Genomic DNA, 23,028 nt, shown 5'->3' with positions numbered 1-23,028 from the left:
ACCTAACCCCCGATTGCTCTTGACGAGTTGGTTGGTGCCTTGCATGGCAGCCAATCGCCGTTGGTGTGTGAGTGTGTGTATGAATGGGTGAATGAGAAGCATCAACTGTACAGTGCTTTGGATAAAGGCGCTATGTAAATGCCAACCATTTACCATTTACCTGGGCCAACCACACAGGCCCTGGTTTGGCTTTGTAATGGGTTTGTGCACCAACATTAAAGCCTTGGGCAGGAAAAGCTTTTATCTTACCCTGTGCAGAGTTTCCAACGGTAAAAACCTTATAAATCGCGCCAGCGCTGGTGGGCTATTTTAACAGAGACATGCATGAAACCTAGCTCCTATTTGCTCCCCCTGTTCAAAATATCCTGTCTGGCTGACAGAGAAAAAGGGGAAAGAAAGAGAGTGACAGAGAGAGAGAGATGGGTAGGGAAGGGCTGACAGTAGAACAGGTAGTGAAAGAAGAAATCTGTCATTTTCCAATGTATAATACATTGAATGTATACAGGAATACATTGAAATATACACTCAGTGAGCACTTTATTAGGAATTTATTAGACTTATTTTGTAGACTTCTACTGATTACGTCTTAAAGCTCATGAAAATCCAGTATCTCAAAATATTAGAATATTACATAAGACTAATAAAAAAAAAGTATTTATAATACAGAAAGGTCGACCACGTACAAATTGTTTGATTGCAAATAAAAAATTGTGGAGTACGGAGTTAAATTAAGAAAAAAAGAAATATGTCTTTGTCCCAAACATTATGGAGCTTGAAGGGAAAAACCCCCGAAACAAAGAACAACTGAAAGAGGCTGCAGTAAAAGTCTGGAAAGGACAAAAGAAGAATGCAACTATTTGGTGATGTAAATGCGCTGCAGGCTTGATGCAGTTATTGCAAGCAAGGGATATGCTACCAAATATTGAGTGTAAATACCAGGAAATGAAAGCTAAAATTCTTTACTCTATTCAGTGCATTGCAAAAACAAAGGAATTGACCTTGCTGTTCCAATACTTTTGGAGGGGACTGTATCTTTCCATAGCTTTCCATTCAGTGAATAGCTAGAAATGAGAGAAAGTCAATCTTGGCTCACGGCGTGAATGTTAAATGTCTGACACTCTGACGTGTCCCGCCCCTAGTGCTCCCTTCCATAAGGATGAGCAGGGAAGACCTGGTGTAAATACTGTAGCAGGCTGACGATCCAGATTAAATACACTGGTGTAAATACTGTAACAGGCTGACGATCCAGATTAAATACACTGGTGTAAATACTGTAGCAGGCTGACAATCCAGATTAAATACACTGGTGTAAATACTGTAGCAGGCTGACGATCCAGATTAAATACACTGGTGTAAATACTGTAGCAGGCTGACGATCCAGATTAAATACACTGGTGTGAATACTGTAGCAGGCTGACGATCCAGATTAAATACACTGGTGTAAATACTGTAGCAGGCTGACGATCCAGATTAAATGCACTGGTGTAAATACTGTAGCAGGCTGACGATCCAGATTAAATACACTGGTGTAAATACTGTAGCAGGCTGACGATCCAGATTAAATACACTGGTGTAAATACTGTAGCAGGCTGACGATCCAGATTAAATACACTGGTGTAAATACTGTAGCAGGCTGACGATCCAGATTAAATGCACTGGTGTAAATACTGTAGCAGGCTGACGATCCAGATTAAATACACTGGTGTAAATACTGTAGCAGGCTGACGATCCAGATTAAATGCACTGGTGTAAATACTGTAGCAGGCTGACGATCCAGATTAAATACACTGGTGTAAATACTGTAGCAGGCTGACAATCCAGATTAAATACACTGGTGTAAATACTGTAGCAGGCTGACGATCCAGATTAAATACACTGGTGTAAATACTGTAGCAGGCTGACGATCTAGATTAAATACATTGGTGTAAATACTGTAGCAGGCTGACGATCCAGATTAAATACACTGGTGTAAATACTGTAGCAGGCTGACGATCCAGATTAAATACACTGGTGTAAGTACTGTAGCAGGCTGACGATCCAGATTAAATACACTGGTGTGAATACTGTAGCAGGCTGACAATCCAGATTAAATACACTGGTGTAAATACTGTAGCAGGCTGACGATCCAGATTAAATACATTGGTGTAAATACTGTAACAGGCTGACGATCCAGATTAAATACACTGGTGTAAATACTGTAGCAGGCTGACGATCCAGATTAAATACACTGGTGTAAATACTGTAGCAGGCTGACGATCCAGATTAAATACACTGCATGGTCACGAGAAGACCATGTTCGAAGACCATTTACTGTCACTCTTTCTGTCTCCCTTTCAATTTCTCTACTTTACAATCAAAATCATGACCAAAGTACAGTGTGTTCTGTAGACACCCACTCCCCCGGTTTGTATTCTCGAATGGTTTAGTCAAACTGGGACCAAATTGGCACTTGGACTCATCCAATCAGTATTTTTCAGGACGGAAGGGGGGGGGGGGGGGGGGGAGAAGGTGCCTACAGTTTCCATGGCAACTGCAAGCCTACGATTTCAACCTTTTAACCCATAACGCTTTGGGGGGTTGGGGGGTGGGGGGGAGGAGGAGGAGGGGGGGACAGAAAAGGTAGCAGAAGGGGGGGGGATGAAAACAGGGAGGGGTAGAGATAGAAGAGAAAAGATAGAAGTTAAAAAATGCTGAGATATCTCTCTCCGATTTGTGAGCCTCTATCCTCCTTCTCTGTTAAACAGTCTGTCGCTGCTCTGTAATTATTACCATGGTAACCATCAGATCGGCGATGTGATGCTAGTCCCTTTAGAATTGTATTTTCTTCTCTTTTATTAAACTTTTTTTTCCCCATTCCCTGTCGCTCTGTATCTCTATCTCTCTCTCTGTAGGTTTACGCTTTATGATTTCCTTCCCCTTTTCATATTAAAGACTTATTACCCCCTCCCTCTCTCTCTCCCTCCCTCCCTTTCTCTCCCCCTCCTTCTCTCCCTTTTTCCCCCTCCCTGTCTCTCTCCATCTCTTTCTCTCTCCCACTCCCTCTGTCCCTCCCTCTCTTTCTCCGCCTGGCCTCTCTCCTGCCTCACTCTCCTGCTCTTTCTCTCACTCCCTCTTTCCCAGCAACCCTCCGAGATCCAACTCTCCCTCCCTGCCTCTCTCACTCTCTCCCTCTCCTGTTTCCCCTCTCTCTCCCTCCCCTGCTCTCTCTTTCCTGCTACCTCTTCCCCCTCCCTCCCATCCACCATACTCCCTACCATCACTATTTCTTTGGCAGTTGGACTCTGTTCAGCTCAACAGTTCTGTCCTTCTGTATAGCCATAGAGTCCTGGGAACCCAACCAATCAGTATTCTGGGTCTGCTCTGACACAGGAGGACCCAGCCAATCAGCATTCTGGTTCTGCTCTGACACAGGAGGACCCAGCCAATCAGCATTCTTCTTCTGCTCTGACACAGGCGGACCTAGCCAATCAGCATTCTGGGTCTGCTCTGACACAGGGGAACCCAACCAATCAACATTCCGGGTCTGCTCTGACACAGGGGAACCCAACCAATCAGCATTCTGGGTCTGCTGTGACATGTGAGAACCCAACCAATCATTACATTACATTACATTAATGGCATTTGGCAGACGCTCTGATCCAGAGCGACGTACAGTCGCTCCCTCCCTCCCTCCCTCCCTCCCTCCCATCCACCATACTCCCTACCATCACTATTTCTTTGGCAGTTGGACTCTGTTCAGCTCAACAGTTCTGTCCTTCTGTACAGCCATAGAGCCCTAGGAACCCAACCAATCAGCATTCCGGGTCTGCTGTGACACGTGAGAGGAACCAATCAGTATCCTGAGTCTGCTGTGACGTGAGAACCCAACCAATCAGCATTCTGGGTCTGCTGTGACAAGAGGGTAGAGGAAGCAAACGCCAAAGAGAAAATATTCACCATTTTTTGCTGGTGTGAAAACATTCACCCTTTTTTGATGGTGTTGCCGTTTGGTTTTTCACACAATCGGCTATAGCAACCAAAACACAAGTGTGAAATCAGACTCGGGTAGGAAGAACAGACAGCTGACCAGAGCAAGGAGTGCCTCTTTATCGGCAGAAACACAAAAATACTAAATTATTATTATTATGTTTTTTGTCGTTAATTATAGTGATTATAATGTTTCTCCATTTCCATGCCAACATAAGTCAAAGTAGACAATCAAATCCATTACAACACATACATACAAATTATTACTATTATTACTATTATCATTATTATTTCAGACTTTGATTCCCATGGCTGGCAGAAAAGCAAAGAACTAGTCCAAATCAATCCCATAATCCTCCAGGCATGAGGGCCCTGTGTTAGCAGCTGTTCCATCCTGGGGAAGGTGATGATTCCCTCACCCCCACATTGCCAAGGACAGAGGGCATCTTTAACCCACTCAGCACCGTGTGCCAAATGTCCCCCCAGGTGGGCTGGGCAGGCCCTGTGGCCCTCTCTCCTCTCAATGTCAGCCCCTGTGGCCCCACCCCCAACCTGAGCTCTGAGTATCTCCACACAGATCCCACCCCCCCTCCTACAGCATCGTCTCAGATGTGCTAGCAATTACCGCCCACATTTCTGTCCACTCGGCAGAAGCAGTAGACTGCAACGCATCTGATAACCGTCCCACTTTACCAGCTTACCACCGGGTTCTGATAACTGCCCCAGTTTACCGCCGGGTTCTGATAACTGCCCCAGTTTACCGCCGGGTTCTGATAACTTCCCCAGTTTACCGCTGGGTTCTGATAACTGCCCCAGTTTACCGCTGGGTTCTGATAACTGCCCCAGTTTACCGCTGGGTTCTGATAACTGCCCCAGTTTACCGCCAGGTTCTGATAACTGCCCCAGTTTACCGCCGGGTTCTGATAACTTCCCCAGTTTACCGCTGGGTTCTGATAACTGCCCCAGTTTACCGCCGGGTTCTGATAACTGCCCCAGTTTACCGCTGGGTTCTGATAACTGCCCCAGTTTACCGCCGGGTTCTGATAACTTCCCCAGTTTACCGCTGGGTTCTGATAACTGCCCCAGTTTACCGCCGGGTTCTGAAAACCGCCCCAGTTTACCGCCGGGTTCTGATAACTGGCCCAGTTTACCGCCGGGTTCTGATAACTGCCCCAGTTTACCGCCGGGTTCTGATAACTTCCCCAGTTTACCGCTGGGTTCTGATAACTGCCACAGTTTACCGCCGGGTTCTGAAAACCGCCCCAGTTTACTGCCGGGTTCTGATAACTGGCCCAGTTTACCGCTGGGTTCTGATAACTGCCCCCAGTGTGCCACTGGGTTCTGATAATTTGCAAGACACACTTTGAACACCAATGGGTCAATCGGTCGACACACTGTCTAAAACCAGCCTAGTCCCGTTAATGATCTAAACAGGTGTATGGTAACTGGAAATGATTTGAGCGTTGCAAGGAGGGTCAAAAATCAATCTGTGTATCTTGAAATTCGAAACTTTATATTTTGCTCTATACAAGATGACGTGTAATTGTACCCACACACTGCCTTTTTTGCTCATGGATGTGATGTTTTAATTATGCAAACGCAGAGATAATACTCCACCTACGTGGGTCTTCCCTGCTGCTGATCACAGTCATGAGTGACAGCTATGCGCACTCCTGGCTTAGTCTTCATCTCACACCTGTAACTATTCTGGCTGAGCAAACACCCTCCTCTTCAGCACAAGTACCAAAAAAATCAGGAAAGGAAATATAACCGCTCGTTCACTGGAAATGACACATTAAGTGAGAGTGTGTCGCAAAATCGGGGGGGGGGGAGCACTTTTCTTTTGCCTCTATACATTTTTTTGTCGGGCTGAAAGACGGTCTTCCACTGAAATCCATCGCACGGATCGGGAGAGAAGTGGATGGCGAGCACTCTGATTGGTGAGGGACGACCCGGCGAGTGCTCTGATTGGTGAGGGATGAGCCGGCGAGTGCTCTGATTGGTCCCCGGGCTGGGGGGGGAGGTGAGTCAGTCTGCTGAAGGAGGGCTTTCGGCAGAGCGCGAGGCAGCTGTGCCAGTGTCTGAGCTGCGCCAGGGAGGGAGGGTGCCGGTCTCATCCCCGGGCCCCAGCCAGTCGGTTTGGGTGCCTGCACAAAGCCTCTTGCTCCTGGCCTGCCAGCCCTGGTTCCCCGCCCAGGGAGCGATAAGAGGTGGCCGCCTCAGAGACAAGAGCACGCTGGGCTCATATCTGTGCTCTCCTGAACCCTGAATCAACACCGGCGCAGATGAACACGATTCGCCATTCCAAACCTTTTTTTTTCAGTCACCGACAACTGCGATACGGACGTGGCAGATGGTTAGAGGTGGATCCACAGGTAAAAGTAAATGCTTCTGCAAAGGATGTGCTCACGTTTCCTAGCTCGAAGGAAAGTTTGGGAGTTCCTAACTTCTAGTTCTGGCTCTACTTCCAGTGTTTGTTGGAATGTCCTTACAGATCCGGGTCAGGGGCAAATAAAATAAAAAATAAGCGATTGGAACGAGCCCTCGGTCTCTTCTCCACGCTAAACGTTCACGGATGTCTCGGCTGAGTGTGCAGAAATCTGAATTTCATGAAGATCAGATAAACATTTGAAATGTGTGGTAAGCACAGATATTACACTGTAAAATGAACTCTGACAGCATGCATTTAACTCTTAATAGATTTGATTTAAACACCGTGACACGGTTAAGAGTTTATTCAACACTTTTGTTGAATATAGTTATAGCTCATAGTTACTAGGCACAAACATTACATTCAATCATACCTACTAAAACTATTGTTTTAAGCTCATGTTTTTAGGATCACACACTAAACCAGTGACCACTCATGATTCTGATGAACTGGTATGACCTCCAGTGGTCCTGGAGAGCCGCAGGTACTGCTGGCTTTTATTGTTACTCAGCACTTGAATAGCACAGCAATAGAGTTGATAACACATATTTAATTCAGGTCACCTGGTTTCCTGGATCTGAATTAGTGGCTATTCATAAGGAAATAACAAAAACCAGCACACCCTGTGGCTCTCCCAGACCACAAGTGAGGACCACTGGACAAATTCTTTATGTAACCCCGCATTACTCCTGGGGGGATGGTCCCTTGCTTAGTCGAATCAACTGTAAGTCGCTTTGAATAAAAGTGTCAGCTAAATAACAAATGATAATTTATTTAAAGTTACTCTGCATAAAGGAGACTGCTAAATGAGTACATTTAATGTGAAGTCAACGTAAGATCCGAAACGTCCCAACAGCGTTATGTCGATGATGAGCCCAAATGTAGAGACCGTTTGGCTTCGTCGTGTACGAGAGGTGCGAGTGGCCCTTTAAGGACGGCGTGCTATGTTTGTCTCACCTGTGTGCGATGGCGTTATTTCGGGCACAGGTTCTCCCGGGGGATCAGAGACAGGTAGGCCACCACCACACCCCGAGGGATTTAACTTCCTGTTTACGGTTTCCGCTGTCCTCATTAATCACACTAACCCACAGACTGTCAGAGCAGGGCTTCCCAAACCGGGGGGGCACCCAAACTGTGGGGTCCGCCCAGGTGGGTCGGTGAGGGATGGGGGTCCTCCCGGTTTAGGGAGTGGGTTGGGGGCGTTGGGGGTTTAAAGTCATCCATTAAAATGCATTTAAATTAATTTACTTTACACTTTAGACTTTCAAATAAAATCACTGGTTTACAAAATCTGGTTTACCCACTGTCGGTGATGGACCACAGTAAGCACTGCAATTATTATATGTTTATTCTGAGCTAAATATGTTTTACCTAATAGGTACCGCATTGCCGCCTGCAGTGGGTGTTGGATAAGGCACCAGTCATTTAGCACTTTATGGAGATGGGAGCGAAGTTTCTAGTGACTGGATTCATTTAGGATTGCCTTGATAACTGGGCCAAAAATATATCTGCGTATGCGTGTGTGTGTGTTTTTTTGTGGTTTCTGTGTGTGTTTATGAATGAAAGAATGCCATCACATGCCCCTAGAGGGGTCAGATGAGACATCATTGTATTCACTTCAGTGGAAAGTGGCCTCCCGGCAGAAAGAATAGCAATAAATCTTACACAGCCCACGTCATAATAACCTGCATCACCATTGGTCCATGATAGTCATACCAGCAGTAATCTGAATTTTGACTGGTGGGCACAGGGCATGCCAGCAGTAAGCTGACTCTTCATTGGCTGGCAGGAGTAAGGAACTGCTTACTGTATTTATGTCACAGAGGCACCTTGCAAGATGCACATTTAGATCTTGATTCCCAACTAAAAAGCACAACGCATTCATATGTAAAAGTCTGCGTGGTCTCACAGGGAGGAATGGTTAATAATTCAAAGAGTACGATGTACATTTTTCAGCTCTGTTGATGTTCACAAGTAACTGTGGTGTTATATTTGGAAAGAGACTCTTTAATATTATATTTGGGTGAACTGCTCCTTTTAAGGTGGGTAAAAAAAAAGATTTATTTTTTATAATTGTTTTTTATTTTCTTTATTACAAATTATTATAAAACATAAGAGTGGATGAAAATGAGGCAGGTGCTCCGGAAGACAAACCCAATGCCTGATGGAGGGACCAGCCTTGAATATTCAGTGAAACATCATTTTTGATCTCGGATGAATTTAACATGAAGCAGACGTTCAAGAATCAAGGTTAAGATGAAGGTTAATCCTTTATGTGACATCAAACATAGCACGTGTCTCATATTCATCTTCTTATTCTGGGGTGGTTATTATTATTATTATTATTATTATTATTATTATTATTTTTTTTCTGAAATAAAACACTCTACAGTGTAATGTAGGGCTGTTCTTAGTGTTACACCGCTGGTAGTGAAGAACTACATTTAGAGTCGCACTTAAATGGTAATGGTAGAGTTACACTTTAAATACACTAAATTCTTAATTATATATTTATTTTTAAACCAGAAAATGTTTAATTCATCCGATTAAAGATTCCAATACACTTGACCAAGCTTTGCCTTGTTCCACCTGTTAGCTTAGCTATCATTAGCCAGCCTAATCATGGCATGATCAGAAATGTCATGCATTTGTTTTCAAACGCTACACTAATTTCACTCGAACAGAGTGATTACAAGTCCAACAGGGACCAAATCAACTCGTCAGAGCTCTCCGTGGTGTGTGGAGTGAAGGCAGTCGTCAGAGTGGTCCGTGGTGTGGCAGTCGTCAGAGCTCTCCGTGGTGTGTGGAGTGAAGGCAGTCGTCAGAGTGGTCCGTGGTGTGTGGAGTGAAGGCAGTCGTCAGAGCGGTCCGTGGCGTGTCAGTCGTCAGAGCTCTCCGTGGTGTGTGGAGTGAAGGCAGTCGTCAGAGCTCTCCGTGGTGTGTGGAGTGAAGGCAGTCGTCAGAGCTCTCCGTGGTGTGTGGAGTGAAGGCAGTCGTCAGAGTGGTCCGTGGTGTGGCAGTCGTCAGAGCGCTCTGTGGTGTGGCAGTTGTCAGAGAGCTCCATGGTGTGTGGAGTGAAGGCAGTCGTCAGAGCTCTCCGTGGTGTGTGGAGTGAAGGCAGTTTTCAGAGAGCTCCATGGTGTGTGGAGTGAAGGCAGTTGTCAGAGCGTTCCGTGGTGTGTGGAGTGAAGGCAGTCGTCAGAGCGGTCTGTGGTGTGGCAGTTGTCAGAACTTTCCGTGGTGTGTGGAGTGAAGGCAGTCGTCAGAGCGGTCTGTGGTGTGTGGAGTGAAGGCAGTTGTCAGAGAGCTCCATGGTGTGTGGAGGGAAGGCAGTCGTCAGAGCGGTCCGTGGTGTGCTCACCGCGGCTGTTTTTCAGGGACTAAATGAGCGCTGACGTTGGGCCCTGAATGGCAGCTCGGCCTCGTCCCCTTTAAGGCTTTTAACACTGAGTCTCCAGGGGAGAGCCTTTCAAAAGACTGAAGTACCAGAGTGCCTTTATAAAAATAAACCGGCAAAAACATGTCTCTCGCTCCGTCACACTCTCACACACACGCACAATGGCACGCACACACACGCACACGCACACACACACACACACATACAGTTTAATTCTTCATTTAGGTCCACATTTACAAAATACATACGGGCCTTCTCTTGAGTAGCAGAAAGTTTACCAGCAGGAGCTATCAAAAAACATGCAGAATAGACATTGGCATCGCGCACGCACATACACACACACGCATACACACGCATGTGCACATACACGCACATACACACGCATGTGCACATGCACATACACACACACGCATGTGCACATGCACATACACATGCATACACACGCATGTGCACATACACGCACATGCACACGCATGTGCACATGCACATACACACACGCAGATACGCACAAACACGCATCTGCACACAGACATACGCACACAGACACGCACACACATGCATCTGCACATGGACATACACACACAGACATGCACACACATGCATCTGCACACGGACATGCACACACACACAGACAAGCACATACACACGCATGTGCACATGCACATACACACACACAGACACGTACAAACATGCATCTGCACATGGACATACACACACAGACTTGTACAAACATGCACACGCACGCACACATACACACACACACACACACACACACATACACACGCATGTGGACACGGACATACACACACAGACACGTACAAACACGCATTTGCACATGCACACAATGATTCACAGGTCCGTCAGTTTAGCATGTTGCATACTGAAGTGTCCTCGCATGAAAACACTCCCCTAATTGATATACCACAGCTCAAATGCAGGAATATAGAAAAGAATGTTGCACATGTGTAATTGTATAAGATGACATCTGGGTTTGTCACCTGATCATTTTGTTTGGCAGATTCTCCTGTTTTAACCAGCCTTTGCTCTCAAAATGGAACCCTTCCTCATTTTTTTTTAATCGCTGCAGCTAAACAGCAGTGACCCAAACAACCTACAACACACTACACTACCTTTAACACTACTCCACACAGTTACAACACTACTCTACACACAATTAATACTAATAATTTAACAATAATAATAATAATAACTCCAATACTCAAGCAGAGTAAACGTCTGCCTCCCCACAAAGCCAGTTGCACAGACCCCTGTAATATCAGCAGGCCTTGCCACTGTGGCAGTTAATATGATAACGGAACTGAGACCGAGATAGATTTCTTGCCAATACCCCCCATTTTGTGGTTTCAGCCACAACAGCAGCCATTTAAAAGCTTCTGTAAACACAAAACCCCCCTTTGTTCCAAAGCCATTAGCCAAAATCATAACAATACAAAGCTGTTTACCGAGTTGGGATTACGAACCAGTAATTACGGACGCCTCTTGCATTTCAGGTTTACCGAACACGGACTCAAACGACGGAATTAACCGCTTCATTACGCGCCGACTGCTTCCATAAAAATAATTGCTAAAAAAAATTAACTGAGCAGTCCCAGATTTGAGAAGTAAAAAAGAAAGGTACGGACAATATGAAATACATATTTTAAAGAACGGGAATTAAAAGCCTGGAGGAGAGATGCAGAAACTATGCAGTTAACTGATGTGTTGTTGACTGACTCACTGGAGGGCCTCCAGCCTTTCTGCTCTGAAAATGGAGAGACGTCAGTCTTGTCCTTTTAGGGAGAGACGGACAAGCCAAGTCATTATTCTGCCTCATAAAATCACCACGGAGGAGTGTGGCGTTCACATGTTTCGTTCCAACTCCTGAGTAATACTCTCCTTTAGACCATCTTATACGGACATACATAATACTGTAAATATAACATTTTATCTGATTCATTATAGCCCTTTCCCACTGTAGAGTTGAACCAGGCTGGCTCATTATAGCCCTTTTCCACTGTAGAGCTGAACCAGGCTGGCTCATTATAGCCCTTTCCCACTGTAGAGCTGAACCAGGCTGGCTCATTATACCCCTTTCCCACTGTAGAGCTGAACCAGGCTGGCTCAATATAGTCCTTTCCCATTGAAGAACTGAAACCAGACTGGCTCATTATAGCCCTTTCCAAATTTGGTAGAGTTTTGCAGAGTTTGGTGGTGTTTGGTAGAGTGGGGTGGTGTTTGGCAGAGTTTGGTAGAGTCTGGTGGAGTTTGGGGAGGGGGTGTTTTATTTGGTGGAATCTTTTAGTTTGGCGGAATGTGGCAGAGTTTAGCGGAATGCTGCAGCATTGGCGGAATGTGGCAGAGTTTAGCGGAATGCTGCAGCATTGGCGGAATGTGGCAGAGTTTAGCGGAATGCTGCAGCATTGGCGGAATGTGGCAGAGTTTAGCGGAATGCTGCAGCATTGGCGGAATGTGGCAGAGTTTAGCGGAATGCTGCAGCGTTGGCGGAATGTGGCAGAGTTTAGCGGAATGCTGCAGTGTTGGTGGCGCCTCGCTCACCGATCTCGGGGTTGTGCCTCCCCTCCACCGGCACACTGACGGTCCGACGCAGCAGCTTGTTCCTGTGTGACTCGGAGCGACGCTCTCGCATCAACAGGGGGTGGACCTGAGAGAGAGAGAGAGAGGGGAGGAGGAGGGAGGGAGGGAGGGAGGGAGATGCAGGGGCACAGAGAGGGAAAGGGGGGAGAAAGAGAGCAGAAGATAGAGAGATGGGAGAGAGGGGGAGTGAGTGAGCAGAGGGAAGGAGAGAGACAGTGAGGGAGAGAGAGATAGAAGAAAGAGAGATATAGAAAGGGGGAGTGAGTGAGCAAAGGGGAGGAGAGAGCGGGGAGGGAGAAAGAGAAAATGACAGGGTTTTCAACATTTTGGGATTTCCACCAAATTAGGGATAGTTTCTCTTCACATAAGGTTTGGTTTACCGTGTAGCATTCGTTCTCTCAGTATATTCTTAGAAGCTCACCAGCATAGTGTATATGCAGTCATAACCATGCACAGCCAATTAACTGATTGAACCAATTAAGGCTGGGGTAATTAGCTGGAATAAAAAAAACAGCTAATTACCCCAAATAACACCAGCAATCGCGGACCAGAATTGTGACTGATATCACTGAGGTGGAGCCTCAGGTGTCAATCAGCCATGCCTGATCCAATCAGCTCTGGCATCTGTGACAAAATGCTAAAACAGGGGTAACGCGGGAGACAAGAGAATCGCAGGACCTTGGAAGAATATACGTTCTGTGGCTGGAGGTGAGGTGTAACCTTGGCAACGCACGGTGACAAAAACCTGTTTGTGCTACTTTACAACTTTTAATTCTTTTTATAGACGGGCGGGGAAAAGACTATTTTGAGAGCAGCGCATATCGCCCCACTTGAGTAAATGGGTTCAGAGCCAGCAATGTAGTTTTTGCACCGCAGTGAGCAACACACACACACACACACACTCACTCACACTCACACACACACACACACGCATAAACCTGCACCCAGATACACGCACACACACACACATACACACACTCACTCACTCACTCACTCACTCACACTCACACACACACACACACTCACTCACTCACTCACTCACTCACACTCACACACACACGCATAAACCTGCACCCAGATACACGCACACACACACACATACACAGATACACACACGTGTGCCCACACACACACACACACACACTCACACACTTGCGCACACACACACGTGCCCCCACACACACACACACGCGCGCACACACACATACACGCACACACACACGCAGACACGCCCACACACACACACACACTCTCACACACACTATCACACACACACACATACACACTCTCACACACACACACACACATACACACTCTCACATACACACACACCAACACACACACACACACACATACACACACACACTCTCTCACACACACACACACACACTCACTCACACACATACACACACACTCTCACACTCTCACACTCTCACACACACTCACTCACACTCACACACACTCACACACACACACACACTCTCACACTCTCACACTCACACACTCTCACACTCACACACTCACACACATACACACATACACACACACACACACTCTCACACTCTCACACACACACACACACACACGTCCCCTTGTGAGAGTGAGGCTCAGTCTGCAGGAGTCACGCGGGGACTCCACTCCATCTCCTCCCTGTTACTTAACGGCGAATTCACAGGAGAGTTTATGTGATTCATGCATTCCAGAAGGGTGGATGAAAATAAACCCGACTCAAATAAACGGGAATTAATAACCAAAAAAAAACTTGAAGCCACAGAGAATTAGTGAAGCACTAAACCGCATACCGTTTCATTCGACGAGTCACGCGGCAGCTTTCATACAATAACAGCCATATTTGTTTGGAAGTCATTCTTTGGTCAACTTAAGTAAGAGGGCAGACGCACAGGACACTGCTGGCAGCGGTCGGTGATCTACGGGTGGGGTTTGGTGCGCGGCTGCTCGTAACCTGTCAAGGCTGCAAACCTAATCTCACGGTCCGAGTTCAGGACACCCCGAGAGAGAATGAAGACTATGGGAGCAGGATGGTGGAAGCCCTGATAAATTCTGAGTCCCTGGGGCAGATTCTGCTCCCTGTAGGATGAGTGGGCTGACCGTTTCTGTCACCTCAAGGTTCAAGAGATTAAAAAAAAACATTTTTAATCTCAGCGGAAATAGGCCCAGTACCGTTAAAGGCTTCCTGTACGTTATTATTGCTAGCCTGTCGAGCAGAGGGTGATGATTGGCTCAGGGCTCAGGTCTCCCAGCAACGGAAGGTCCGGTGGCTTTTTAATAAGGTGTGAGAGTGGGCAGAATGAGCCTGCTGCTGATTGGTTGAACTCGGGGGGGAGGAGGTGTGGCCATCTGGACAGTTCTCCCCTCTCTGGTGCAGATGCTGGTGGGCGGGGGGGCACAGTTTCCGGGTGCCAGCCATGCGGAAGACCATATGCACCTGTGCCCCCCCCGCCCAACCACCCTCCGGAGGTTGAGGGACAGCTGGGGAACAGGTTCTGGCATGAAATGAAATTCTGAGTATGAAATAGCTCCTCCCACAGTTATTTCAGCCCTGTCAATCACCCGGTCATGTGACTGAGCTGCAGAGTGAGAGAGGGTGGGGTCACAGAGTGAGAGAGGGGGGGGGGGGTCATCCCCGTTTGTCTTCATACGCCCGAGTCTGGAGAACTTCCCGCTGACTCCGTGTGTATTTCAGGATTCCTGCTGAATTAGCCCCTCCCAGAAACGGGACAGCTGCCTGATGGCAGCCATTTTGTTTTTAGAGAGAGAGAAGAACAGAAGAGCGGGGGATGTTTTGGAAAGAGTGTGAGATCATTCAAACATTATTTTTAAAACTACATGAAAGTCTGGAGCGATTGATGTAATGTGCCTTCCTTACCGTGCGACCAAACCTCAGAAACAGGGAACAGCAGGAAAAGCACGCAATTGTTTTGGATTCAAATACTTTTTCTACGCTTTACTGAGCGTGTCTGGTGTATTGGAAACCCATGTACAGAATACTCGCAGTGCTCTTCTCGGTTGGCTTAATTGAATGAGGCAAGATCCAATCGAGGAGGGGAAAGTATTTGAATCCAAATACAAATGGCACATTTGACCCAGGTCTTGGCGAAAAGTGAAAAGTCCCCGGACTACGATGCGAATAACCTGCAACTCTGTCCACTGTTCCGCCGTCGCGCACAGCCTGCTGGGTAATCTACCGGGTTTGCGACAGACGGGCCCCCGCCTTCACTGTGCAGCGCAAACTTACACCTCTAATGACTGGACACACAGCCGACCGACCAATCGCGGCCAAGAGCGGCCGTCTCCCGGGAAACCGGGATTCTTCATCGCACCGCGCAGCCCAGGGTTCTGCTCTCTCACGTAGCAAAAGCCCTGCATGAGAATAAAGTTGCACAATAACGAAACGTGAAAATTTCAAAGGCCGAGTTGATTCAGAGTGCCGGCCGATAGTAAATACTGCGAGGTTTTGTGTTGCACTGTTTTTATGGAGTGGCTGCAGCGCAGTCGCGGTGGGCTGCAGGGAGCGCGAGACGGGCGGTGCGCTCTGAGCAGGAGGAGCAGGAGGAGCAGGAGTAAAAACCCCGGCGCTCAACATCTGTCAACTGACGGTGCGTCACGTCGCGGTACGGGGGTCTAAAAATAGCCGCTTGACAAGGCCTCTCTCTCTTCAAGAATAGGCGGCTAAGAGGACGGAGAAGAAAAACGCCGCGACAATGCAGAACCGGGAGGCTGCTCCTGCCCAGGGCCACCTTTTATAATGTCCCATCACTTCTGCGATAGGCCCGGGGGACCAGACGCTCGCGGTCCATGCACACTGACCCTGTTCCTGTTCCCACAGAGACCACACACTCACGGTCCATCCACACTGACCCTGTTCCTGTTCCCACAGAGACCACACACTCACGGTCCATCCACACCAACCTTGTTCGTGTTCCCACAGAGACCACACACTCACGGTCCATCCACACTGACCCTGTTCATGTTCCCACGGAGACCACACACTCACGGTCCATCCAAACCAATCCTGTTCCTGTTCCCACAGAGACCACACACTCACGGTCCATCCACACTGATCCTGTTCCTGTTCCCACAGAGACCACACACTAACGGTCCATCCACACCAACCTTGTTCGTGTTCCCACAGAGACCACACACTCACGGTCCATCCACACTGATCCTGTTCCTGTTCCCACAGAGACCACACACTCATGGTCCATCCACACTGATCCTGTTCCTGTTCCCACAGAGACCACACACTCACGGTCCATATATCACGGTTTATATCATGTTAACACACATACAGTTCGATGTGTTATTACTGAATACAGGTTTCAGTCCAGTATATTTCCAAAGCCAAAACACCCCGCCCCGCCTAACCCAAACCTTAAAACCCCCCACCCCCCTGCACACCACACACCCCACACACCGCCAACACACACACCCCACACCGCCACACACACACACCCCACACCGCCACACACACACACACACACACCACACGCGCCCCCACACTGTGCTGCAAACCCCACTCAGCTTGGGGCCGTTCCTGATTGGCCAAACCCCTGTGATGGGGGGGTGGAGCTGATCTCCAGAGACAGCAGGAGAACCAGCTGCCTTCTGCGGTTCCCCCCAGCAGCAGAGACGACTGGGGAGAACCGATAAACAGCAATGAACAGTTTCATAAACAAACAAACAACCGAACAAACCAGACACGCGAACAGTGGAAAGTCTAGAAGGACAGCAGAGCATAAACACGGAGGGGCTTTAGCCCTTTAGCCCATTACGATGCCTTCCTCTCCTTCCGTTCGGCTAGCGTCTGCGGTCTTTGACCCGCAGGAACAAAACCCGAAACGTCAGTCTCCCACGTCCTTTAACAGAGTGCGCTGCTCTGAGCGCAGTGTGCTGCAGTGGCCCTTATTCCGGGGCTAGTTCCTGTGAAGTTGTCTCATACAGTCAATCTGTCCTGGCCGAGCACCTATTTGGTCCTTGGTTTATTTAGCTGGCTTGTAGCGCGTTGGCCATTTTCCTGTTTTCATTTGGCCCGTAATTGTCGGCGCTCTCTTCATTTATCACCGCAGGATACACGTTTTGGCTCCTGTGTCAGAGGCCAGAATGTGTGTGTTCGGCGTGTTTAGTTTAGAGCAAGAAACTACGAGCAAGAAAAGTCCGCTGGAACTAATTACTAACTGATCGTTGCTGAGACGTCGCCTATGAATCATCGGGGAGTTATGATCGTGATCATGTGGCCTTCATAACTTAAATTTTTTTTAAACACGTCCTGCACCCATCCATCCATTATCTAACCTGCTTATTTCCGCTCAGGGTCGCTGCGCCTATCCCCGCACGCATTGGGGCGAGGCAGCAAGACAGCATTGCGCGGCTCGCACACCATTCATACACAAATACCCAGGCGCAATTTAAACTCAAATTAATCCAACCTGCATGTCTTCTGAGTGTGGGAGGAAACCAGAAACCCACGCAGAAAAACGGTGAGAACAGAACTCCACGCAGAAAGGAGCGTCGATTCCTAAATTACTGATTTTAATTCATTCGGTGAAACGAAGCTCTTACGGGGGGGAAGAGGTTTTTTAAGGTTATATTCCAGGGACCAGAAGTCAGGACATGGCTGCATACAATACTGTAAGGAGTCTGACTGTGGTCTGCTGTTTCCTGTGTCAGGGGCAGAGTTGTTCCAGTACACCTATAAGGCTTTCAAAGCAACACTTAACAAGCAAGAAATCAAAAAGGCTTGACAGATAAATAATGAAGTGGTACAGGAACAGCGTTATGCAATGCATTGTGCTATAGGGCTATTTGGCCAATAACACATTCTGCTTAGACGTTGTCAGGTGTTTTGTTTTAATTACGTATTTAATGTCAGCCCCTCTCCTCCATTTTACAGGCGTGAATATAATACATCTAATTTAATCTTTAGTTCGAGTCTCGCCCACCATTCCAGATGGGTACCCACAGGCCAGGCATGTGCGAAAATGCTAATGCGTCAGCTGCATATTTCCGTCATTTCTTTGCGTTTTGTGACAGCTGCGGTTATGAGCGAACGAACCACTGTCGGCGGTTACCACGCGAGATCGATTCTACATTCCACATTCGTGTCCAACGGCTTCTCGGTCGCGTGATAAAATAAAAAACCGTCAGCCAGTAACAGCACCAGTGTAGACTGAATGCAGGACTTGCTGCATTTTCGGCCGTCTGCTTTGAAATTGTTTGCATTAACGGCCAAATGAAACATTATGATGCGCGGCTGTAATTTCTGCTCGTGATTTGTGGGATTCTGTCTCATCAATTCGTTCTGAAAAGACCGACCGGCGGATAATTATTTTCTGCACTCTCCCGACCCCTGGTGGCTGGCCTGGGAACTTCTGCCCGCTGCCTTACAAAATGGCAAGCATTCCCTGTGTTCAGAACTAACCGAGGGGAAAGCACAGTTGGGCACGACACAGTGCTTTAGAACGTACAGATTAAGCAGTCGCTACTTGCGTCACCAAGCAGAAAGTCCGCGCGTGACTCATCCCACTAAATTTAGAATCGAATTCACATTTTAGGCCCGTATTAATGAAATAACTTCGTAGCTAGCACATCGCAATCAAATTTCAAAGTTATCAGAAAGACGGATTCATTCACACTGCTAGAGCACTAGACACAACACATTCATGATGTGGAATGATGGCTCTGTAACTATTCCTGTCAACTGTTCGGTAGCCACATTGATTGCCTCAATACCAATTGAAGCCTCAATACCAATTCGCTACGTCAGTGTCAGCGTCCATCTCGTCTTCCTGAACAGAAATCGGTTCTCAAAACACCTTTAATAAAACGAATAAAGAAAACATTCAATGCTTTCCGTAAGCTACGAGGCTAACAAATGATAGCGCGCTGTCGATGGAAGTGCTCGGCATTTTTCTACAGTCGAGGACTCGGTTATACGGGCCCACCACTTGCGCTCGCTAGAGACAATCATCCTCTAGTTTGAATATTTTATGTTGGCTCACAGGGCGCCGATGACTGGCAGACAGTGGCGTCGTGATTGATTCAAATCCGTTCAAACGGCCGCCTTATCGGAACTTTGTGAAACGTACAATTAATTGTGATTAGATGTCTGCACCCTGAGCCTCATTTTCATGTTCTTTCGGTTATGACATTGACCGTATTTGTGTCTGTCTGTCACAGTGGCCCGGGCCGAGCTCTGCGAAAAACGTAGAGCTCTGTCTTATTAGCCTACACATTATTGTTTTGTATTATAGTGTATAATGTATAAATTGACTGTCGCATTGCCATTACTATGCAATATTAGGCTACAATGTCAGTACTATTATAGCAGCAGCAGCAGCCTACTAATATTAGAATACAACGATTAAGATAGTACAACAGTTTAGGTCAATTTTTGGGTTTTGAAATAATATTATTATCCTATGCCTAATACAAAATAAATATGTTGGATTTTGCTGTAATTTTGCTGGTCCACTTGTCAGTTGTGAATGAGCAACGCTCACGCCAATTACAAGCCCCCCTCCCGAAAAGCATCCTCAGTTTTTACCTCTATTCCTGGCCGCCCACCTGCCTGGCTGTCAGTCACCTGGTAGCTGGACGCATTCCAACGCCCCTCAGTCTAATTAGTCACCTGCTATATCATCACCTTTCGTTGACTGAGTGACACCTGGCCGTCCATTTTAAATAACCCGGCTTTTCAACACATCCTCTCAGACCATGGTCAATTTAAACCACTCAGTCAGCCCAAAGCTTGAACGGAGCGTGTCGAAGCTAGCTACCTGCGCTGCAGCATTAGATGCTAATGCTAATGCATGTAGGCGCTCTGCATGTGTTCAAAATGTTCTTTTGTGTGTTTTTATGAACAACAGAATGAGCTGGGTAGGACCAAAAGCCCCATTTAGCAACAGAGTGACAGATTTATTTGGTGGAGCTACAATGTGCTGTTATTAGGCCAACTGATCTGTATGAACCAATCATATGGATTTCTAACATTCTGCGTCAAATCAAGCAACGGGATTGGCTCAAATCAGAAAATCCACGGTAACAGACTGCGCAGTCGTTCCAGCTAGGCCACCCATGCGAAGACCGCCATCAGCCATCAGCTTGAATATATCTCATTTATCACGTTTTTTTAATTTTTATGTCAGCTTTCAGTTATTCAGCCGTTAATTGTTGTTCTGCTCGAGGCTGGAGAAATGGTGACGGCCTCCTCGGTAGCAACAGTTACACGTGAATATTAGCAGTTGCGCGGGTGGAATGAGGGTTGTCTGCTTCCAAGAACATTTGCAGGGGTGAGACAGTCGGACACGGCGTCCAACGGAAGAGCGATGTATTCAGTTTTATCGCCACAGAGAGAACCGGGTCGCGTGGCAGGCTGTCGGTGGTGTGCGTCGTAACACCGGCCTTGCCTCCCAGGGAAAAGGGAATTAGAGGAGGTGATGTCGTTATCGGCATGGGCTGCTCTCCAGAGTAAAACACAAGCGTGGAAGGATGGTTCCAGCTAAGAGCTAAGTGTTGTGCTGCATTACATTACATTACATTACATTACATGTTATTTAGCTGACGCTTTCATCCAAAGCGACTTACAGTTGATTAGACTAAGCAGGAGACAATCCCTCCTGGAGCAATGTGGGGTTAAGGGCCTTTCTCAAGTGCCCAAAAGTGGGGATCTTATCATGGCTACACCGGGGATATGATCCACTGCAGGATATAAGGGCTGCATGCTGGTCGCAGAGATAGCAGAACAGGGGCGGCCTGTAGCGTAGTGATTAAGGCCCTTAACCCTGCATTGCTCCAGGGGAGGATTGTTTCCTGCTTAGTCTAATCAACTGTACGTCGCTCTGGATAAGAGTGTCTGCCAAATGTAAATGTAATGTAACAGGATATTATAACAGGCACTTGTGAGATGTCACCTAACTGGTAGAAACCAAAGAGGAGCTCCACCAATCGCAAATAAACCTGCAGACACTGCGGCCCTCCAGGACTGGAGTTAAACCTGCAGACACTGCGGCCCTGCAGGACTGAAGTTAAACCTGCAGACACTGCAGCCCTGCGGGACTGGAGTTAAACCTGCAGACACAGCACCCCCTCCAGGACTGGAGTTAAACCTGCAGACACTGCGGCCCTCCAGGACTGGAGTTAAACCTGCAGACACTGCGGCCCTCCAGGGCTGGAGTTAAACCTGCAGACACTGCGGCCCTCCAGGACTGGAGTTAAATCTGCAGACACTGCGGCCCTCCAGGACTGGAGGTTGAGATCCCTTTTCCAGACAGGGCCCTACACATTTGGATTGCACTTTAGTGCAACGGTGAAGGAGTAGGACTTTGAACATAGGTTGCCATTACAACGTCTAGTTGGGGGCAGATCTTTCGCATTCCTGAGCACGGTACTCAACCTGAGCTGTTCGAGTAAATCATTCAGCCGTTTATGTCGACAGCAGAAATCTCCCATAAGCCTCTCTGGAGCTGGGCGTCTGCGGACCAAAGGCATGGAAGTGAGCCATGCAAGGGCATAATAATAAGAACAGACTCTCGCACAGAAACAGGGGGCCTTTGCTTTGATATCCTACCACCCAGTCTGAAGACGCCCTGCGGTCTGCGTCTGCCAATATTTGTGTTCTTCAAAGTCTGCGCGAGATGGGGCCGACAGGGCCTGTTGACTCCCGGGCGCTTTAACCGGCTCACGTAAACCCCCCCCCCAGATTTTATTTAATATTTAAAGAGCAAAGATGACGGCAGGTAGGCTTTTAAACACCTCGCAGAGGTCAGAGGCCACAGCTGTGGGATCGTGAGTTATTGTGAGAACAGCACTCACGCTTTTACAATTTATACCTGTGAATGAAACTGGGCGAAGGCGCGATAAATATGGGCAAGCATGAAACTGTCAAGCGTAAAATACATTCATTTAAATCACAGGCAGGGAGGGATTCAGGGCCTTTTATCCATTCAGCTTACAACTGGATGCAGGAGATATTTCTCTTTATTTTTACAAACACAGTTGGGCAAGTTGGCGTCGGAGATCACTGAACTCGCCAAACTCGGAGGGAATAAAAACTGTAACACTTTCCTGGACCCGTGAGTCAAAATGACAGGGAGGTGTTCACTGAACCTTGGCCACAGATAGAGTTCAACCCTCACGGAAATTAAATTCATAGGAAATATACGTAAATATATCATCAACATAAAGCCTATCTTGCAATTATTTATTGCACTTATTTTCTTGATACACTACTGTATAAGTATATGATTCTGTAGTGTATTCTTAGTTACATATTGCATACATTCATACGTACAAACAAATTGCATACACTGCTGCATTTTACTACAATGTTTCAAAAGGTACACACACTCATTGAGCACTTTATTAGGTATTTTAGACTTATTTGTAAGTCTGCTGTAGCCTATCCACTTAGAGTTATGATGCGTTGTGAGTTGAGAGATGCTCTTCTACACACCACTGTTGTAATGTGTGGTTATTTGTGTTACTGTCACCTTTCTGTCAGCTTTGACCAGTCTGGCCCTTCTCCTCTGACGTCTCTCATTAACAAGGCATTTCTGCCTGCAGAACTGCTGCTCACTGGATGTTTTCCCCCCATTCTGATGGTTGATGTGGACATTAACTG

General features: G+C 47.2%; 1 protein-coding gene across 1 annotated transcript in view; it reads right to left on the bottom strand.

Moving 5' to 3' along the window:
- Nucleotides 1–23,028, bottom strand: part of LOC133136157 (ras/Rap GTPase-activating protein SynGAP-like) — an 87,568-nt gene that overhangs the window by 64,362 nt on the left and 178 nt on the right. The window contains exon 2 of the mRNA XM_061253408.1: nucleotides 12,351–12,456. Coding sequence (XP_061109392.1) covers nucleotides 12,351–12,456 — 106 coding nt within the window. The remainder of the gene's footprint in view (nucleotides 1–12,350; nucleotides 12,457–23,028) is intronic.

The sequence above is a fragment of the Conger conger genome, chromosome 9 (assembly GCF_963514075.1).
Source record: "Conger conger chromosome 9, fConCon1.1, whole genome shotgun sequence".
Lineage (NCBI taxonomy): Eukaryota > Metazoa > Chordata > Actinopteri > Anguilliformes > Congridae > Conger > Conger conger.
Note: the sequence above shows the minus strand (reverse complement) of the source record. Positions and strands in the feature narration are given on the sequence as shown.